This window comes from Dermochelys coriacea, chromosome 3, assembly GCF_009764565.3.
Source record: "Dermochelys coriacea isolate rDerCor1 chromosome 3, rDerCor1.pri.v4, whole genome shotgun sequence".
Taxonomy (NCBI): domain Eukaryota; kingdom Metazoa; phylum Chordata; order Testudines; family Dermochelyidae; genus Dermochelys; species Dermochelys coriacea.
In genome coordinates, this window is record NC_050070.1 from 205,982,071 (window position 1) to 205,999,400 (window position 17,330).

At 40.6% G+C, this 17,330-nt stretch overlaps 1 protein-coding gene across 1 annotated transcript in view; it reads left to right on the forward strand.

Moving 5' to 3' along the window:
- CFAP61 (cilia and flagella associated protein 61) overlaps window positions 1-17,330 on the forward strand; it is a 229,931-nt gene that overhangs the window by 53,897 nt on the left and 158,704 nt on the right. Inside the window, exons 14-17 of the mRNA XM_043512158.1 lie at window positions 2,826-2,952; window positions 3,346-3,423; window positions 4,750-4,956; window positions 8,715-8,849. Coding sequence (XP_043368093.1) covers window positions 2,826-2,952; window positions 3,346-3,423; window positions 4,750-4,956; window positions 8,715-8,849 — 547 coding nt within the window. The remainder of the gene's footprint in view (window positions 1-2,825; window positions 2,953-3,345; window positions 3,424-4,749; window positions 4,957-8,714; window positions 8,850-17,330) is intronic.

The following is a 17,330-nucleotide window of genomic DNA, read 5'->3' on the forward strand; positions in this document are numbered from 1 at the left end:
GATGCTGGGTTCGGCAGAGCTGTGTTGCAATGTACGTGTCTGTGAACTCCTTACCCACCTCCATGGGTACTGCTTGAAATCACCTAAGTTGAATGAACATGAGCAATCACTCAAAGAAGAAAAGACAGTTACCGTTTTCCGTAACTGGTGTTCTTCGAGATGTGTTGCTCATGTCCATTTCACATCCCGCCCTCCTTTCCCACGGTCGGCGTTTCTGGCAAGAAGGAACTGAGGGTGGAGGGGGGCCGGTGGCACCCTATATGCTGCAGCATATGCCCGCCACTCCAGGGGGTGCCAGACCTGGTCCCCTACAGATCCTGCTCAGAGAAAAACTTGTGCAAGTGCATGTGGCAAGCGCACACACCTAAGTTGAATGGACATGAGCAACACATCTCAAAGAACACCAGTTACTTTTTTCCGTAACTGTCTTTTCCTGGTGTTATAGCAATTGTCAAATTTTATATTTTTGAACCCTGCTTAATGGAAATACTTGGCTTTGTGTTGGTCAGGTCTGACATCCTCCCGTTGATGTCTGCAGAAACTCATGTAATGTGCAACAGGAGGCAGATCCTTAGCTGGTGTAAATTTGGATAGCGCTATATTCACTTTACGCGAGCTATGACAAATTACACAAGCTGAAATCTGCCCCCAGGTCTTTGACTGGAGTTGGAGAGGATGTCAATTCTGGCATGTTCACTGTAGCCTTTGTGCAAGGTGAACAGCTCTGGACTATAGACAAGCTTTTCATTGAACATCTAACACCTCTCGCTGGGCTTGTGGGGTTGCACACATAACAACCTGTCATCTTCCCAGGTGGGCCCTGTCAGTTCCTTCATCTGGAGCTAGTCCGCTCCAAAATTGAGAGCTACTGAGCTTCCAACATACCAAGCTGTTAAGCCTTTTGAGTCTTCAGTCCCCTCTGCTTCATCAGCAAATTCCCCTAACCAAATCGCTGCACATTTAGTTAACTCTCTGTGCACATATGTATGCCATACTTATCCCTTCTTCTCACTGATTATTAAAATAGTAAAAGGCTTCAGAAAGTTACTCACACTTGTCCCAAGTTCCGTGAGAACATGGTGGCAATAGCAGCCAAGAATACTTTTTTCCACCTTCAGATAAGACTTCATGCCTTCCTCATCTTCTTCAAGGGCATGGCAACCATGATCCATACATTCAGCATTTCAAGAATGGGTTACTGTCATTCCCTTTACCCAGAGCGATCAGTCAAAGCCAGTCAAACTCCACCTTTCCAACACACAACAGCCTGTGTGGGACTAAACTGCAGTGAACACGTAATAATAGATCTCCAACCCTCCCGACTCCCTTTTCATTTCAGGGTTCATTTCATAGTCTCCATCTTTAAACATCTTCTTGGGCTGGGACAAGGCTTCTGTAGTACCTGCCTCTTGATCCCTAGCTCTCCAAGACTTCTGTGCTTATCAGGAACACAGTAGTGGAAGGGTTCAAAAGGAAGCTGTCAGGAGTTGGAGGTATTTTCAGTGCTGGGCGGCTGTGGAACATACTAGCAAAGGAGATCAGAATGTGATTTTTTTCTGGCCATATTCTGGCCTGTGTTGTAAAACTCACCTCTGCACCAGAGCCTACTCACAATAACAGATGCCATGACAGTGATTAAACAAAGGAATAATTTTGAGTACAAGTGATGACACCCTAGGAAGGCAAGAGTGGAACTCATCTTTGCTTTTCGTTTTATGCCCCTATAATTTTACTATATTTCACCACTACTCTTTGAGAGAGTAGCATATGAAAACAGAAGGATGGAATGGAAAACATTCTGAACCCTTAGTCATAGTGGTTGCTATCAGTAAGACTGCAGCATTGCTTTCTGGTTTAATTTAAAGCCCAATTCAAAACCTATTTATTTTATTTTATTTTATTATACCCCACAAGTAACTCTCATTGCTTCCCATCTGCTAGGCCTTCATCTCTTTTGCAAATTCAGTGTTTGATTTAATGTTCCAGCTGAATCTATTTTAACTTTAAATTCAGTTTTACAAATTTAGATTCAAGGCCTGCTATTTTAACATTTAGACCAAAAGGAAAACTAACCCTGCAAAAGTTTTTTTTTTTTTCTCCTTGGACTGCAGTAAAGTTTTCTTTTTGGGGGGCGGGTATGTAATTTCATTTAGTCTGTGCCATTTTTGCTGACAAACTAAGGTCCCAGTCCAACAAACAAGTGTGCTTAACTTTAAACATACAGGTACTTTTGACTTCAGTAAGCCTACTCACATGTTTAAAGTGAAGCAAGTGAGAAGGTGTTTTGCAGGATCAGGGCCTAACACAATGGTTCCTAGCCTTTATTGGAAGTTTTTTGGTGTGTCATTGATGTCCCCAAAGACCTCTTGCTCAGTGTTCCAGCATGACTTCTTTATTCTGTTTTCTCTCTCATTATTCTTTTCTGTCTTTGTCCTTTTTTCCTAGTTTGGTCTGATAGTTTCTCTCTGTGTATTTTTTTTTTTGGTTGATTTCTATTTTACAAGATTTTTTGGGTTCCTTCCTATGATGGCTCCATCCTCATTCACTAGATGGCTACATGCTGCTTGGGAGTGGAGATGATGGGGTGGGCCGTATGTACTTTAACATTGGCCAAGTATTGTGCAGATCCATGTGGGACATTTTATGTAAATTATGTAATGAGATAATTTACAGATTTGAAAATAATTTGCATAGAACAGTACATTTCATGTTTAAATACCTGTGTGGAGGTAGTGCTAGTGAAAGGCATTGACTTGATTGAACTGGCGAATGAAGTCTTTTGTTGATCAGCAGGGCAAACTTGTCATTTTTATCTCCTTTAATAGGTCATTTAAGGTCAGAGCAGCAACAACCAGTGATACACCTGCTGTTGAAATGCTCATCAAAACTCTTGACTTGAATGAAAGTATACTGGATGATTTAGAGGTCTTCACTCAGGCTCGCAGAGATCCAGTGAGTACTTGTTGCAGACATACCAGTCGTTGTCCATTGCATTGTCCAATGTTAAACCTACCATATACTAAAAAATCTTTCTTAGGGTCCAAACCTATTCCATTGAAGTCAATGGGAAAGTGGCTATTAGCTTCTAGAGGAGCAAGATTAGGACAATATACCTTACATCAATGGGACTGTTTCGGCACAGGAATCCATCCATATGGAGCTTATCACAGGATTGGTCCCTATGTTAGGGAAAGATGACCGTAATAGAACAGTGCACAGAATGTACAGAGGGCAAAGTATTTTAAATTTAGCATGTTATTGGAATTTACAGTTAAGATCAAATAGCAAACTTAGAATTCTAATATTGTGTGTAAATCAGTGATCATATTATCATTTGTCTTTCAGGATGGGACACCAGTCCAGGCATTTGTAGCAGAAGTTTTGGATCAGATAGTTGGCATTTCTGTTATTAAAAATGAAATGGTAAATCTTGTTGTATTTTTTCCTTTTCCCATTTAAGTTGTGTGCTCTGAGTTTGCACAGTGTAATGCTGACTTCATTATTATTTGTATTACAGTTGTCCCAGCCAAGATCTTGGCCTTGTGCTAAGCACTGTACACACACACCGTAGAAGTCCCTTCTCCAAAGAGTTTACAGTCTACACAAAGATAGTCAAAGGCTAGGGGAAAGGAAGGATTATTATCCCTTTTTACAGATGGGGACCTGAGGCACAGAGAGAGATTGTGACTTGAACAAAGTCACACAGGGAGTCTGAGGTGAAGGAGAAAATTGAACCCAAATCTCCTGCATTCCAATCTGAAGCCCTAACCACAAAACCATTCTTTCTCTCTCTGTGACTTGATACTCCTTTAAATCTGATACTACAAGCTTGTATTTTGGCCCATATTTTCCAAAACAGAAAATCATCAGTTTGTCCCAGCATATTGAAAATGGCACTTCCACTCCTCTCAAATTGCCTTTTTTTACAATAGCTTCTGAGTAAAGTGTGTCATACACATTTAACTTCAAAGAAATTAATATTGTTTTAAAAATAGATGATGGGGTGGGAGGGCTGGAGGGTAGAAGCAGACAGAAAAGCTGTTAACTGTAATTGGGAGGTGAAGGGAATGAATGTTTCCAGTTCTGCTTTACGTTAGTTGCTGCAAATTTAAAACTTTCCTGGCATTTTGTTGGCACTAAAAAGGTAAAATCTTTCTTGAAAGTTACGTAATATTCAGTTTTAAAATCATATCAAGCAAGGTAAGGAACAACCATCTCTGTTTTCAGAGATGGTTTTTAATTCTTCCAACTGCATTGAAATCAGGGGTTATTGTCTGTAAGGTGGCTAAACTAGCACAAACCCCAACTCTCCTAACAGGATGATGAAGGAATCCATGCATGGGGCTCCTCACAGAGATTTTCTTTCCAAAAGTCCCCTGCTCAGCTTTTACTGTGAGAGATACAATCTGGCCTCTGTCTGATACCTTGCAAAATAGAAAACTTATTTCTTTGTAAATATCTGTCAAAAAATGTCAGGCACTCATATGCTTTACTGCTGGGGTCAGATATACATTTCTTATAGTAAATAAAGCATGATGAGTTATACAAATTGATTTTAATACAAAGGAAAGATTGTGAAGAAACCATTTGTTTAGCTAATGTGCTTTGCTAGTGAATAGCTCTCAAGGTAGTCTTGTTTCAATGTTCAAATTTTGTCATTAATAAATATAAAGGCAGTTTGCTGTCACATCTTTATCACAAAAACACAACTCTTTCATCATCACTGATTTAAAATGTCTTATTTCCTAGGATATTGAATATATCCGTTCACATTACAACATTGAAGATTTTATTTACTTCAGTCACCACCAGCAGGAGGAACATGGCCATCTGTACCACTTTGCTCTAAATCCCATATTCCATCACTATACCAAATATTTTCTGAAAGAGATCCTTCGCTTAGCCTACAAGTCTTGTCTCTATTACTCTATTTATCCACAGTCTGTGGATGGCGAGGTAAAAGAAAAAATTGGCAGTGATTTTATTAAATATCATTCATCCTGACCTTTATTTTCCTTAGGTTTTTTGTTTGTTTGTTTGTTTTTCTATGACTGCATATATGGCAGGTGATTGGTATAGAGAAATTTCTTCAGAAGTGTTACAAACAACACTTTGTTCTCCTCTCAGATCACACAATCTCCATTTGTGTTGATGGGTGACACGTGGTAGGGCTAGATTGTGGCTTTGCTACAAGCTCTGTGTTTGGGGCAACACATTTAGTGTCTTCCCTCAGTGTGGGAGTCATGCCTCAGAGAGAAATGATTTGCTCTCTACTTCCCCGCTTGCTTCAGTGGTGGCAGTAGTTTAGTTTTTGTCCATACCATTACTTTTCCCTCTGCTGACCAATATATTGTGGGGACTGTAGCCAAAGTAATCCCTGCCCACTCCCAATGTATCTGCTCTAGGACACATTAGTAATACCCCATTCCGCTGGCACATCTGGACACAATGTTCAAATAGCCAAATGGGAGCAGTTTTTCCTCTACCTTTTGCCCCTGCATGGATGCATAGTTGAAGGAACAGTCCTGCTCATACTGTGTATTAACTGGGGAATACTCCATGATATTTTCATTGAATTGTTTAAGATGCTGATGCAGCTTGTATACCCTTATATGACTTGCAGATCAGTTACATGACATATTTTAAAATGTCAAGATATAAAGCATTCATAGCTTCTTTGTCTTTACCTTGTAGTTATATTCTGTGTTACTTTTTAACCAAACTTTTCTGATCAGTCATGTTCTCCCACCACATGTTTCTCAGACATTGCAACTCAGTTGCATAGTGGATTTTGAGATATACAGATGCTCACTTTTTATTTAGAGATTCAGGGTGGGATAGTGGGAAGAGGAGAAGGGGGAGGAAGGAGGTCACTGACTACAACATGATGAGAACAGATTAAGGATAAAAATTTTAAAAGTGCCTAAGTGTCTTAGGAGCCCTATTTTCAGAAGTGACTTTTACACTTATAGAACATAAGAACATAAGAGTGGCAATATTGGGTCAGACCAAAGGTCCATCTAGCCCTGTATCCTGTCTTCCAACAGTGGCCAACGCCAGGTGCCCCAGAGGAAATGAACAGAACAGGTAATCATCAAGTGATCCATCCCCTGTCGTCCATTCCCAGCTTCTGGCAAACAGAGGCTGGGGACACCATCCCTGCCCATCTGGCTAATAGCCATTGATAGACCTATCCTCCATGAACCTATCTAGTTCTTTTTTGAGCCCTGTTATAGTCTTGCCATTCACAACATCCTCTGGCAAGGAGTTCCACAGACTGACTGACTGCATTGTGTGAAAAAATACTTCTTTTTGTTTGTTTTAAACCTATTGCCTATTAATTTCATTTGGTGGCCCCTAGTTCTTGTGTTATGAGAAGGAGTAAATAACACTTCCTTATTTGCTTTCTCCACACCAGTCATGATTTTATAGATCTCAATCATATCCGGCCCTTATTCGTCGCTTTTCCAAGCTGAAAAATCCCAGTCTTATTAATCTCTCCTCATACGGCAGCTATTCCATACCCCTAATAATTTTTGTTGCCCTTTTCTGAACGTTTTCCAATTCCAATATATCTTTTTTGAAATGGGGCAACCACATCTGCATGCAGCATTTAAGATGTGGGCATACCATTGATTTATATAGAGGCAATATGATATTTTCTGTTTTATTATCTATCCCTTTCTTAATGATTCCCAACATCCTGTTTGCTTTTTTGACTGCAGCTGCACATTGAGTGGATGTTTTCAGATAATTATCCACAATGACTCCAAGATCTCTTTCTTGAGTGGTAACAGCAAATTTAGACCTGATCATTTATGTATAGTTGGGATTATGTTTTCCAATGTGCATTATTTTGCATTTATCAACCTTGAATTTCATCTGCCATTTTGTTGCCCAGTCACCCAATTTTGAGAGACCCTTTTATAGCTCTTTGCAGTCTGCCTGGGACTTAACTATCTTGAGTAGTTTTGTATCATCTGCAAATTTTGCCACCTCACTGTTTATTCCTTTTCCCAGATCATGTATGAATATGTTGAATAGGACTGGGCCCAGTACAGATCCTTAGGGGACACCACTATTTGTGTTTCTCCATACCTCTCTCCACTTAGGAATCTAAGGGCTTGTCTACCCTGCCCTGCAGTTTGGACAATAAACAAGACTACAGTAATGTGAACTAGGAACTTTTTAGTTCACACCTGCAGCATCTACACAGGGGAGTTACAGCGCAGCACTTTGATGCATACTGCTATTCACATCTCAGTAGTCACAACTGGAGGGCAGTGTAGATATAGCCTCCGTGTCACTAAAAGTCAGTGGGGCCTTTGGCATCTCAGTTACTTTTGAAAATGGGACTTAGGCTCCTAAGTCACTTAGACACATTTGAAAATGTTACCCTAAATCTGCTTTTCTTTTCTAACACAGGGCCTGTCTAGATAGAAAGCTAGTACATAGCAAACTAGGGTGTAAATCTGTAGCACACTAGCCTGCTGTTCATGGCTATGTAGACCCTTCTACTATGCACTCAAAGTTCCCTAGTTCACATTGACCTATTCCCATTTCAAAGCAGGGTAAATCAAAGCACACTAGGACACTCTTAGTGGGCTGGAGCAAGTTCCACACTGCCAGTTAGTGCACCGCATGCTAGTGCACTGTCAACATACATCCCAGCTTGCCACACGCTAATTCTCTGTCTAGACAAGCCCATATAGGAATCTTGATAAGATAAATTCACAAATTTTCAGAAGAATCTTTTTGCTTCTCCAGCGTGTGTTCTTCTATACAGATTACCGCTCTGTGGAGGGTTTAGTAATTGCCTCCTTGAGGAACTAATCTCACTGAGTAACATTTGGCTAATTGTCATTCACAGAAAGGAAGGTAAACAGGAATGGACAGAGAAGATGAGTTAAATCTTGGTAGTATTTTCTCCTTGGTCTATGTACAGGTTAAAACAATTTAGCTTTAACTCAGCAATGCAATTCTAATAAGTGGTAAAATATTATTTTGTTCATCTTACATTGTAGTAACATTAATCCTGATTTATTTTTTTGGTGTTGTGGCTATGATATAGACTTCAAAGGCACTTCAGTGTAATTTGCTTTCCATTAATGTCCACTCTGTTTCTCACAATTCTCTTATTTTGTCTTTTCATGTAATGTATAATTGGGCCAGTCATGCTGGAATAAAGCTGCTTCTAATGACCTGCCCAATACAAGTTAACATTTGGAGGTTTTGTTCAGTTCAAATTTTTTCCAGTTTATTAACATTTATCACTTGGGTGAAATTGACATTTCAGTCAGTATAGATTTTCTATATAAATTCTTACACCATCGTTTGCCAAACAAGCAAAGGTTAACAGTAAGCAGATAATACAGCTTAATGAGGTCAAATCAAGCTGATTCATGATCACTGTGGAGAAAAATATCCTCCTGGGGAAAATACTTGTGCTGAAAAATCCCATAAACCAAACCACTTGTTTATCTGTCATTCCCACAGAGATAGTAACGTAATTACTCTCATAATTATCTTCATTAGTGTCAGGAATTATCTGCAATTCATTCCTCTGCTCTGAGTATGTTTGTTTGTTTACTGATTTTTCTCTCAGATTTAGCCAACAGAATTAAGAATTTTGTATTTGCAAAGCCATACAACAGACATCTGTGATGCACTGTTCTGACATTCTCTGTGCTAAAATATAGATTGCTCTCTTTCAGTTTCAGAATCCCTGTGCCCATTCCCTGACATCTGCCCTTCATTACATGGTTCCCGTGCGACCAAGACGACAGATTGTCTATCCTCTGGAAAAGCTTGGCATAAACGCTCCATCAAAGCAGGTCTCCAAGGATCAGGTGGGTAACAGAAGCAGCAGCATGCAGGAGGCATAGTGCCAGCTAATGCAGGGTTTGGCAGATGGGATGACATTACTGTCTTAGTGTTGATAGGCTGCTTCTTAATTACATTGAATATGGTATTCATACCCTTACAGTCTAAGCTTTGCTTATGCCATACTGTATCTTTCTAAGCATATATTTCAAACTGATGATTATAAACCACAGCCACGGAACTCTACATTGTTTTCCTATTAGTAAATATTTTCAGGTTTGCTGTATTTCCTATTAAATTACTTTGAAACTCATAGTTTTTAAATTATTTTAATTAAAACACAGATAGCTCTTTGTACTGATGATTTTATCCTTTATGTTGGTGGTCTGCTTTCAAGACAAAAAGTACAATGATACTCTTCGGACAACTCATGTAGAAATACTGTTTGATGTATTTTAAATCAATTTATTCTTCAGATCCGTAGCCAGGCTTGTTTAACGCTCCGGAACCCCTTCAAAAACCACTGCAAAGTGTCAGGAATGATTTAACAGCAAAGTAGATCCCCTTAGTCAAAAGTATATATTTATAGAACTCTCATACAGCTTGAAGATGCTAAACTGGAAGCTTTTAAAGTTAAATTTGTTACACTTTTGTGCATTAAAAATATCCTGATTTTTTTTAAATGACTAAAATCTACAAAGATTTTTTTCTGAAGTAACCAATGCAGTTAAAATGTCAGGGGAAAAAACACATCAGTGATGGATATTTTCTGTAAGTGGATGTAATTTACTTGGGGAAACATAATTAGAGAATTTTACATTTATTTAATGCTGATTCCAATTCACTGAAACATGATAATGTATAATATCCTTTAGCACTGTCCCCTCTGTAGTTGGTAGATAGTTTATGGCATTGGAAACTCTTAATTAGGTAACAGTTGACAAAGCAGAATCCCAGAACCTGTCTCAGCCAATTGGATTGTGTGTTGCTCTTTGGAGCAACACACAATCCATAAAATTCTCTAATTAATCTTCCCCTTCATATGCAAAACATTTCTCCTGCCTGCCTATCCTCTGCCTCATTGGTTGCCTATCCTTTTCCTTTAAACTGCTTCCTATGTGTCTTCAAATTACACTCAAGTTGCCTTAATGGCAGAATCCATTACCATTTTTGCTGAAGCCACAAAACACGACCCTCACCTGTCATTTTTGAGAGTTTTATGTTTGTGGGGTTCATAAAACACTATGCAAAGGTCCTTCCTGAGGATTTTGGGTAGGACTAGTGAGAATTGCTTGAAGCTCCCAAACTTAACCGATTCCTTTTATATGAAAAGGTGTGGGTGGACTTTTCAGGTCACCACTAGCCTTTTGCTGAAAGAGAAATGGAGCCCAGCTGCTTCGCTAGGGTCTTCACATAAGCACTAACATTCAAAAATGATTTTCAAAGGGCTATTTTCTATCTAAACTGGAGGTCTTGGTCTGCTGAGTCCCCAGCAATTCGAGGGTTACTCTAGTCCACTACCACTGCTCATAGCTTTTTGAAGTAGTAGCAGTATGAAACTAACAAGACTGAATTGGCTCTTCTGCTAAGCAACTACCGTGGTCTTTGACTACAATGAATTGTGTCATTTTAATAACTTAGTGAGGTAGGCCGATTGTAGTACTGAAAATAGGAGGCAGGCTCTGCTTTCTGATCCTGTCTCTTTCACTGATTCTCTCTGTGGCCTTGGTCAACTCACTTGCCCTCCTTGCACTCAGCTCTCTCAGGAAGGAAGAACTGTACCCATGAATAATCCTGTTCACCCCACAGAATCCCACAGCCAAGTCAACAATGTATTGTGATGAAGGGAACTGGAGGCTACAGCTAGAACTAATACAGTCAACTGACATGGATGTGATTATTAAATTTTTATAATATGGTAGAACTCAAAGGTCCCAGTCAAGCGCAGTGCAAACAGAAAGACTGTCTCTGCCCTGAAGAGCTTAAAATCTAGACCAGACAAAAAGTGCAGAGAAGGAGGTGGTCAGGTTGAAAAATGTCATTTTGTTTCCACATTTTAAAAGAAGTCTGCAGTGTGGGGGCTAGGTTAAGATAAGTGGGGTTAGTGAAAGAGATGAGCTAATAGGAGCCCAGAGTAAGAAAAAGGAAAGAGTATACTGATGAGGGAAAACAGAGGAAGCAAGCAACTGATCAGCAAAGAAATTAAAATGTCCAATGCTCAAACTTAAAGCAGAGTCTAATAATTATATCTCTTGCATCCAGAGGTTCTGAAGCAGGATATCCTCCTAGCCACATGGATGGGAAAAGGGGCCTCAGTAGGTCATGGTGTCCTAGAGGGGTGGGGTCAAACTTCTAGATCCGAACTAGCTGGAGGGTCCCAGTTTCGCTTCACTCACATGTCTGTGTTCTTGTGTTCCCAGCATCTGTTCAGTGGGGGAGTCTTTCTGTTGATTGTGAGAAGTATTTCTTCTTGACCAGTGCTGGTGATCACTTTGTGCCTTGATGCATGAGGACTGAGAGTCCTTGTAATTTTCTTCTTAACTTGTGTAACTGCAAATCTTTTCCCTATTAAACACAGCACAAAAGCTGTAGTGTCAAACAATCATAATTTAGGAAATGTGACATTTTTCATTTGAATGTCTATTATGACCAGCTACGGAGTTTCTCTGTACATTTTTGCTATGGAAACAAGTTTACTAACATTCTTGTTTTGGTGCCCATAACCTGCCCCTTAATGCCCATCTGCCTTCAGTCTACTGCCTCTGCAGCTTCAGACCTGCTTTCTGCCTCCCTCTTGTCTGCCCTCCTCTCACTTCAGCTGCTGGGACTTGCCAATGTCTGTCTCCTGTAGTAACAGCTTCAGGCTGAGCAGCTCAGTAGTTCCCTCGCTAAGCACAACCTTTGATTTGCATGCACTTGCATACGCACACACATGCCCCATGGACCCTTAATAGTTTAGTATCTTAGGGAACTTCGCACATTGGAAGCCCTGGGGCACTAGCGACTTGTACAGCCACTTTAACATGTTCCAGCTGCCTTGTGAGCATGAAGAGATTCACTCCTAACCATTGTTTCACTTGGGATAATTCTGATAGGGTCTACAAGGACCCACTTCACCCCTTTCATTCCTCCAAAGATCAGATCAGAGATGTAAACCAGAAGACCTTTGCCTCATTTAATTCGCGGTGCATGGGATTGCCAGTCCAGACTGAACTCGGCCTTGTTGGGAAGAGGCAGTTTCCCTGCGAGCCTGGACCAGTTCTGTCACATACAAATGAGCGCTAGTTGTTATCTGTTCCAGTTATGTGCTAGTTTTTCTATCTGCCCCTTCCATCAGCTTTTTCTGCTCTCCTTCCATGCCTTGAAAAGAAACCTATCCTCCTGCAGAAGATTCACAACCTGCTGAGCATTAGGGCAGTTCACTCTGTGCCACACTCAGAGCGAAAGAGCTCTGTTTTATGGTATCCATGGAGAGCCATACTCAGGGTTGAGACAGTGACTTTTCAGATCCAGGAGATCTGTAATATGATTGCCTGTCTTTGGTGGACCAAAGGATCCACAGGATCCTTCATATCTGCCTAGGTTAATATCACTTCTAGTATGGCCCTGGCCTCTGGATTCTCAGTATCCCTTTGCTTATGGTCATAATGATTATGGTTCTGAGGAAAGACTGAATCCACCGTCTCAGTTCTTTGCTGCTTTGAGCTCTGATGCTTGGCCCCATATCAGAGCAACCAAGGGGCTGTTTTAACTGACACCACTGCCTTTGAATTGCCCCAACTCCTATGCTGTGTCCATCTCATGATGACCCATCTCATGAGGGCCAGAGCCAGGTGTTTTATACCCCAAGAGACCTGTGAATCTCCACTTTCTTATGGTGTAAATAATTTGCTTCCAGATCCAATAAATTGTATAATATTGAACCTTAAAAGCGTGACAGCACTTTGTGGGTAAAAATTGTTTTTCTTCGAGGGCTGCTGTGTGTGTTTTCACTTGTGGGATTGCACTTCCTGGTCACAAGCACATGGAACCATCTTTTGAAGCCAGGTCCATTGTGGAGCACGTGAGCACCCTCGCATGGCAACTTATGTCAGATGCCCTAGTGTATATAAGGGTGATCCCCTCTGAAACTCAGAGGATCACAGAAGTTCCTTTTGAAAGGCATACCCTTTTTAGTGATGAGACTGACATGATGCTGGAAAAAATGAAGTCTTCTAGGATCACAGCTAGATCTCTTGTCTAATAGGTTATACTGGCTGTAGAATGGCTGTGCCTAATAGGGTACAAAATGTGAGCGAGGCCAAACAGCAAAAATTAAGATGTTTATACACCAATGCGAGGAGCCTAGGTAACAAAATGGAGGAACTAGAGCTACTGGTGCAGGAAGTGAAACCAGATATTATAGGGATAACAGAAACATGGTGGAATAGTAGTCATGACTGGACTACAGGTATTGAAGGGTATGTGCTGTTTAGGAAAGACAGAAACAAGGGTAAAGGTGGTGGAGTAGCATTGTATATCAATGATGAGGTAGAATGTAAAGAAATAAGAAGCGATGCAATGGATAAGATGGAGTCCGTCTGGGCAAAAATTACATTGGGGAAGAAAACTAGTAAAGCCTCTCCTACGATAGTGCTTGGGGTGTGCTATAGACCTCCGGGATCTAATTTTGATATGGATAGAGCCCTTTTTAATGTCTTTAATAAAGTAAATACTAATGGAAACTGTGTGATCATGGGAGACTTTAACTTCCCAGATATAGACTGGAGGACCAGTGCTAGTAATAATAATAGGGCTCAGATTTTCCTAGATGCGATAGCTGATGGATTCCTTCATCAAGTAGTTGCTGAACCGACTAGAGGGGATGCCATTTTAGATTTAATTTTGGTGAGTAGCGAGGACCTCATAGAAGAAATGGTTGTAGGGGACAATCTTGGCTCAAGTGATCATGAGCTAATTCAGTTCAAACTAAATGGAAGGATTAATAAAAATAAATCTGCAACTAGGGTTTTTGATTTCAAAAGGGCTGACTTTCAAAAATTAAGGAAATTAGTTAGGGAAGCGGATTGGACTGAAGAACTTATGGATCTAAAGGTAGAGGAGGCCTGGGATTACTTTAAATCAAAGCTGCAGAAGCTATCGGAAGCCTATATCCCAAGAAAGGGGAAAAAATTCATAGGAAGGAATTGTAGACCAAGCTGGATGAGCAAGCATCTTAGAGAGGTGATTAAGAAGAAGCAGAAAGCATACAGGGAATGGAAGATGGGAGGGATCAGCAAGGAAAGCTACCTAATTGAGGTCAGAACATGTAGGGATAAAGTGAGACAGGCTAAAAGTCGAGTAGAGTTGGACCTTGCAAAGGGAATTAAAACCAATAGTAAAAGGTTCTATAGCCATATAAATAAGAAGAAAACTAAGAAAGAAGAAGTGGGGCCAGTAAACACAGAGGATGGAGTGGAGGTTAAAGATAATCTAGGCATGGCCCAATATCTAAACAAATACTTTGCCTCAGTCTTTAATAAGGCTAAAGAGGATCTTAGGGATAATGGTAGCATGACAAATGGGAATGAGGATATGGAGGTAGATATTACCATATCTGAGGTAGAAGCAAAACTGAAACAGCTTAATGGGACTAAATCGGGGGCCCAGATAATCTTCATCCAAGAATATTAAAGGAATTGGCACCTGAAATTGCAAGCCCATTAGCAAGAATTTTTAATGAATCTGTAAACTCAGGAGTAGTACCGAATGATTGGAGAATTGCTAATATAGTTCCTATTTTTAAGAAAGGAAAAAAAAAGTGATCCAGGTAACTACAGGCCAGTTAGTTTGACATCTGTAGTATGCAAGGTCCTAGAAAAAAATTTTGAAGGAGAAATTAGTTAAGGCCATTGAAGTCAATGGTAAATGGGACAAAATACAACATGGTTTTACAAAAGGTAGATCGTGCCAAACCAACCTAATCTCCTTTTTTGAAAAAGTAACAGATTTTTTAGATAAAGGAAATGCAGTGGATCTAATTTACCTAGATTTCAGTAAGGCATTTGATACCGTGCCACATGGGGAATTATTAGTTAAATTGGAGAGGATGGGGATCAATATGAACATCAAAAGGTGGATAAGGAATTGGTTAAAGGGGAGACTGCAACGGGTCCTACTGAAAGGCGAACTGTCAGGCTGGAGGGAGGTTACCAGTGGAGTTCCTCAGGAATCGGTTTTAGGACCAATCTTATTTAATCTTTTTATTACTGACCTTGGCACAAAAAGTGGGAGTGTGCTAATAAAGTTTGCAGATGATACAAAGCTGGGAGGTATTGCCAATTCGTAGAAGGATCAGGATATTATACAGGAGGATCTGGATGACCTTGTATACTAGAGTAATAGTAATAGGATGAAATTTAATAGTGAGAAGTGTAAGGTTATGCATTTAGGGATTAATAACAAGAATTTTAGGGGACGCATCAGTTAGAAGTAACGGAAGAGGAGAAGGACCTTGGAGTATTGGTTGATCATAGGATGACTATGAGCTGCCAATGTGATATGGCTGTGAAAAAAGCTAATGCGGTTTTGGGATGCATCAGGAGAGGCATTTCCAGTAGGGATAAGGAGGTTTTAGTACCATTATACAAGGCACTGGTGAGACCTCACCTAGAATACTGTGTGCAGTTCTGGTCTCCCATGTTTAAAAAGGATGAATTCAAACTGGAACAGGTACAGAGAAGGGCTACTAGGATGATCCGAGGAATGGAAAACTTGTCTTATGAAAGGAGACTTAAGGAGCTTGGCTTGTTTAGCCTAACTAGAAGAAGGTTGAGGGGAGATATGATTGCTCTCTATAAATATATCAGAGGGATAAATACAGGAGAAGGAGAGGAATTATTTCAGCTCAGCACCAATGTGGACACAAGAACAAATGGGTATAAACTGGCCACCGGGAAGTTTAGACTTGAAATTAGACGAAGGTTTCTAACCATCAGAGGAGTGAAGTTTTGGAATAGCCTTCCAAGGGAAGCAGTGGGGGCAAAAGATCTATCTGGTTTTAAGATTCTACTCGATAAGCATATGGACGAGATGGTATGATGGGATAATGGGATTTTGGTAAGTAATTGATCTTTAAATATTCAGGGTAAATAGGCCTAATCCCCTGAGATGGGATATTAGATGGATGGGATCTGAGTTACCCAGGAAAGAATTTTCTGTAGTATCTGGCTGGTGAATCTTGCCCATATGCTCAGGGTTTAGCTGATTGCCATATTTGGGGTCAGGAAGGAATTTTCATCCAGGGCAGATTGGAGAGGCCCTGGAGGTTTTTCGCCTTCCTCTGTAGCATGGGGCATGGTTGACTTGAGGGAGGCTTCTCTGCTCCTCGAAGTCTTTAAACCATGATTTAAGGACTTCAATAGCTCAGACATAGGTGAGGTTTTTCATAGGAATGGGTGGGTGAGATTCTGTGGCCTGCGCTGTGCAGGAGGTCGGACTAGATGATCAGAATGGTCCCTTCTGACCTTAGTATCTATGAATCTATGAATCTTGGCCTTTCCCAGACTTCCACTTCTTCTCAGATGATCCTCCTCCTGTCCAGCCTCCAAATTCCAGAGGCATCTTCTCAAAACAGCACTTCTCAAAGAATGTTCCAAATTATGGAAGGAGGCCTCAGCAACAATATAAGACTAAGAACACTGGTGTTCACATATTAGTCCGTTGAATCTGCTTCTAAGTAGCAAACTGATAGGCCACCTGAGAACCAAGTTATTGTCTTCAATACCATTTTTCCCGCACCTTTCTCCATTCCCTCCCTTCAGTCCTTGTCTGTCCTTATTTTACACCAGCTGGTGCATAATCACTTCTGATCCCTGGGTCTTAGAGACCATCCTCAGCAGATATTCCATCCAGTTCTGCACTAGGCTTCCCTCATCCTCTCTTCCTCCCTAGGGACAGTTCCCATGAGAACATATTCCTATAGTAGGTGGACTCTGCTATCAGAAAGGGTCATGGAAGGAATTCCTGCCCCTCTACCCACGCCCTCATAATCTATCAAGGGAAGAGCTTTTATTCCTGATATTTCCTCATCCCCAAGAAGGTGGATGGTCTAAGAACCATTTTGAGCTTCAAGAACCTGAACAGGTATGTCCAGACATCAAAATTCAGGATGCTCGCCTTGGAGGAGATTATTCCTTTTGCTTACCAAGGAAAGTGGTGTAGCTCTCTCTTTGAAGGATGGGTACTTCCACATGGCTATTAGAAAGAACCATTACAGTTTCCCTAGTTTCTAGGAAACAGACTCCCAATTAAGATTTTTCATTTTGGCCTGTCAGCAGCCTAATGGATTTTCACCAAATGCCTAGATGGAAGTTTATCTCCACTCCCAGGAGTACATGTATACCCATATTTGGATGATTGACTGATAAAAGCCAAATCAAAACAGGACTTGAGAAGAGTCATTGCCACTACTTGCACCCTGTGCCACTACCCAGAGCTTCAAATAAACAAGAGAGTCATTGATGACT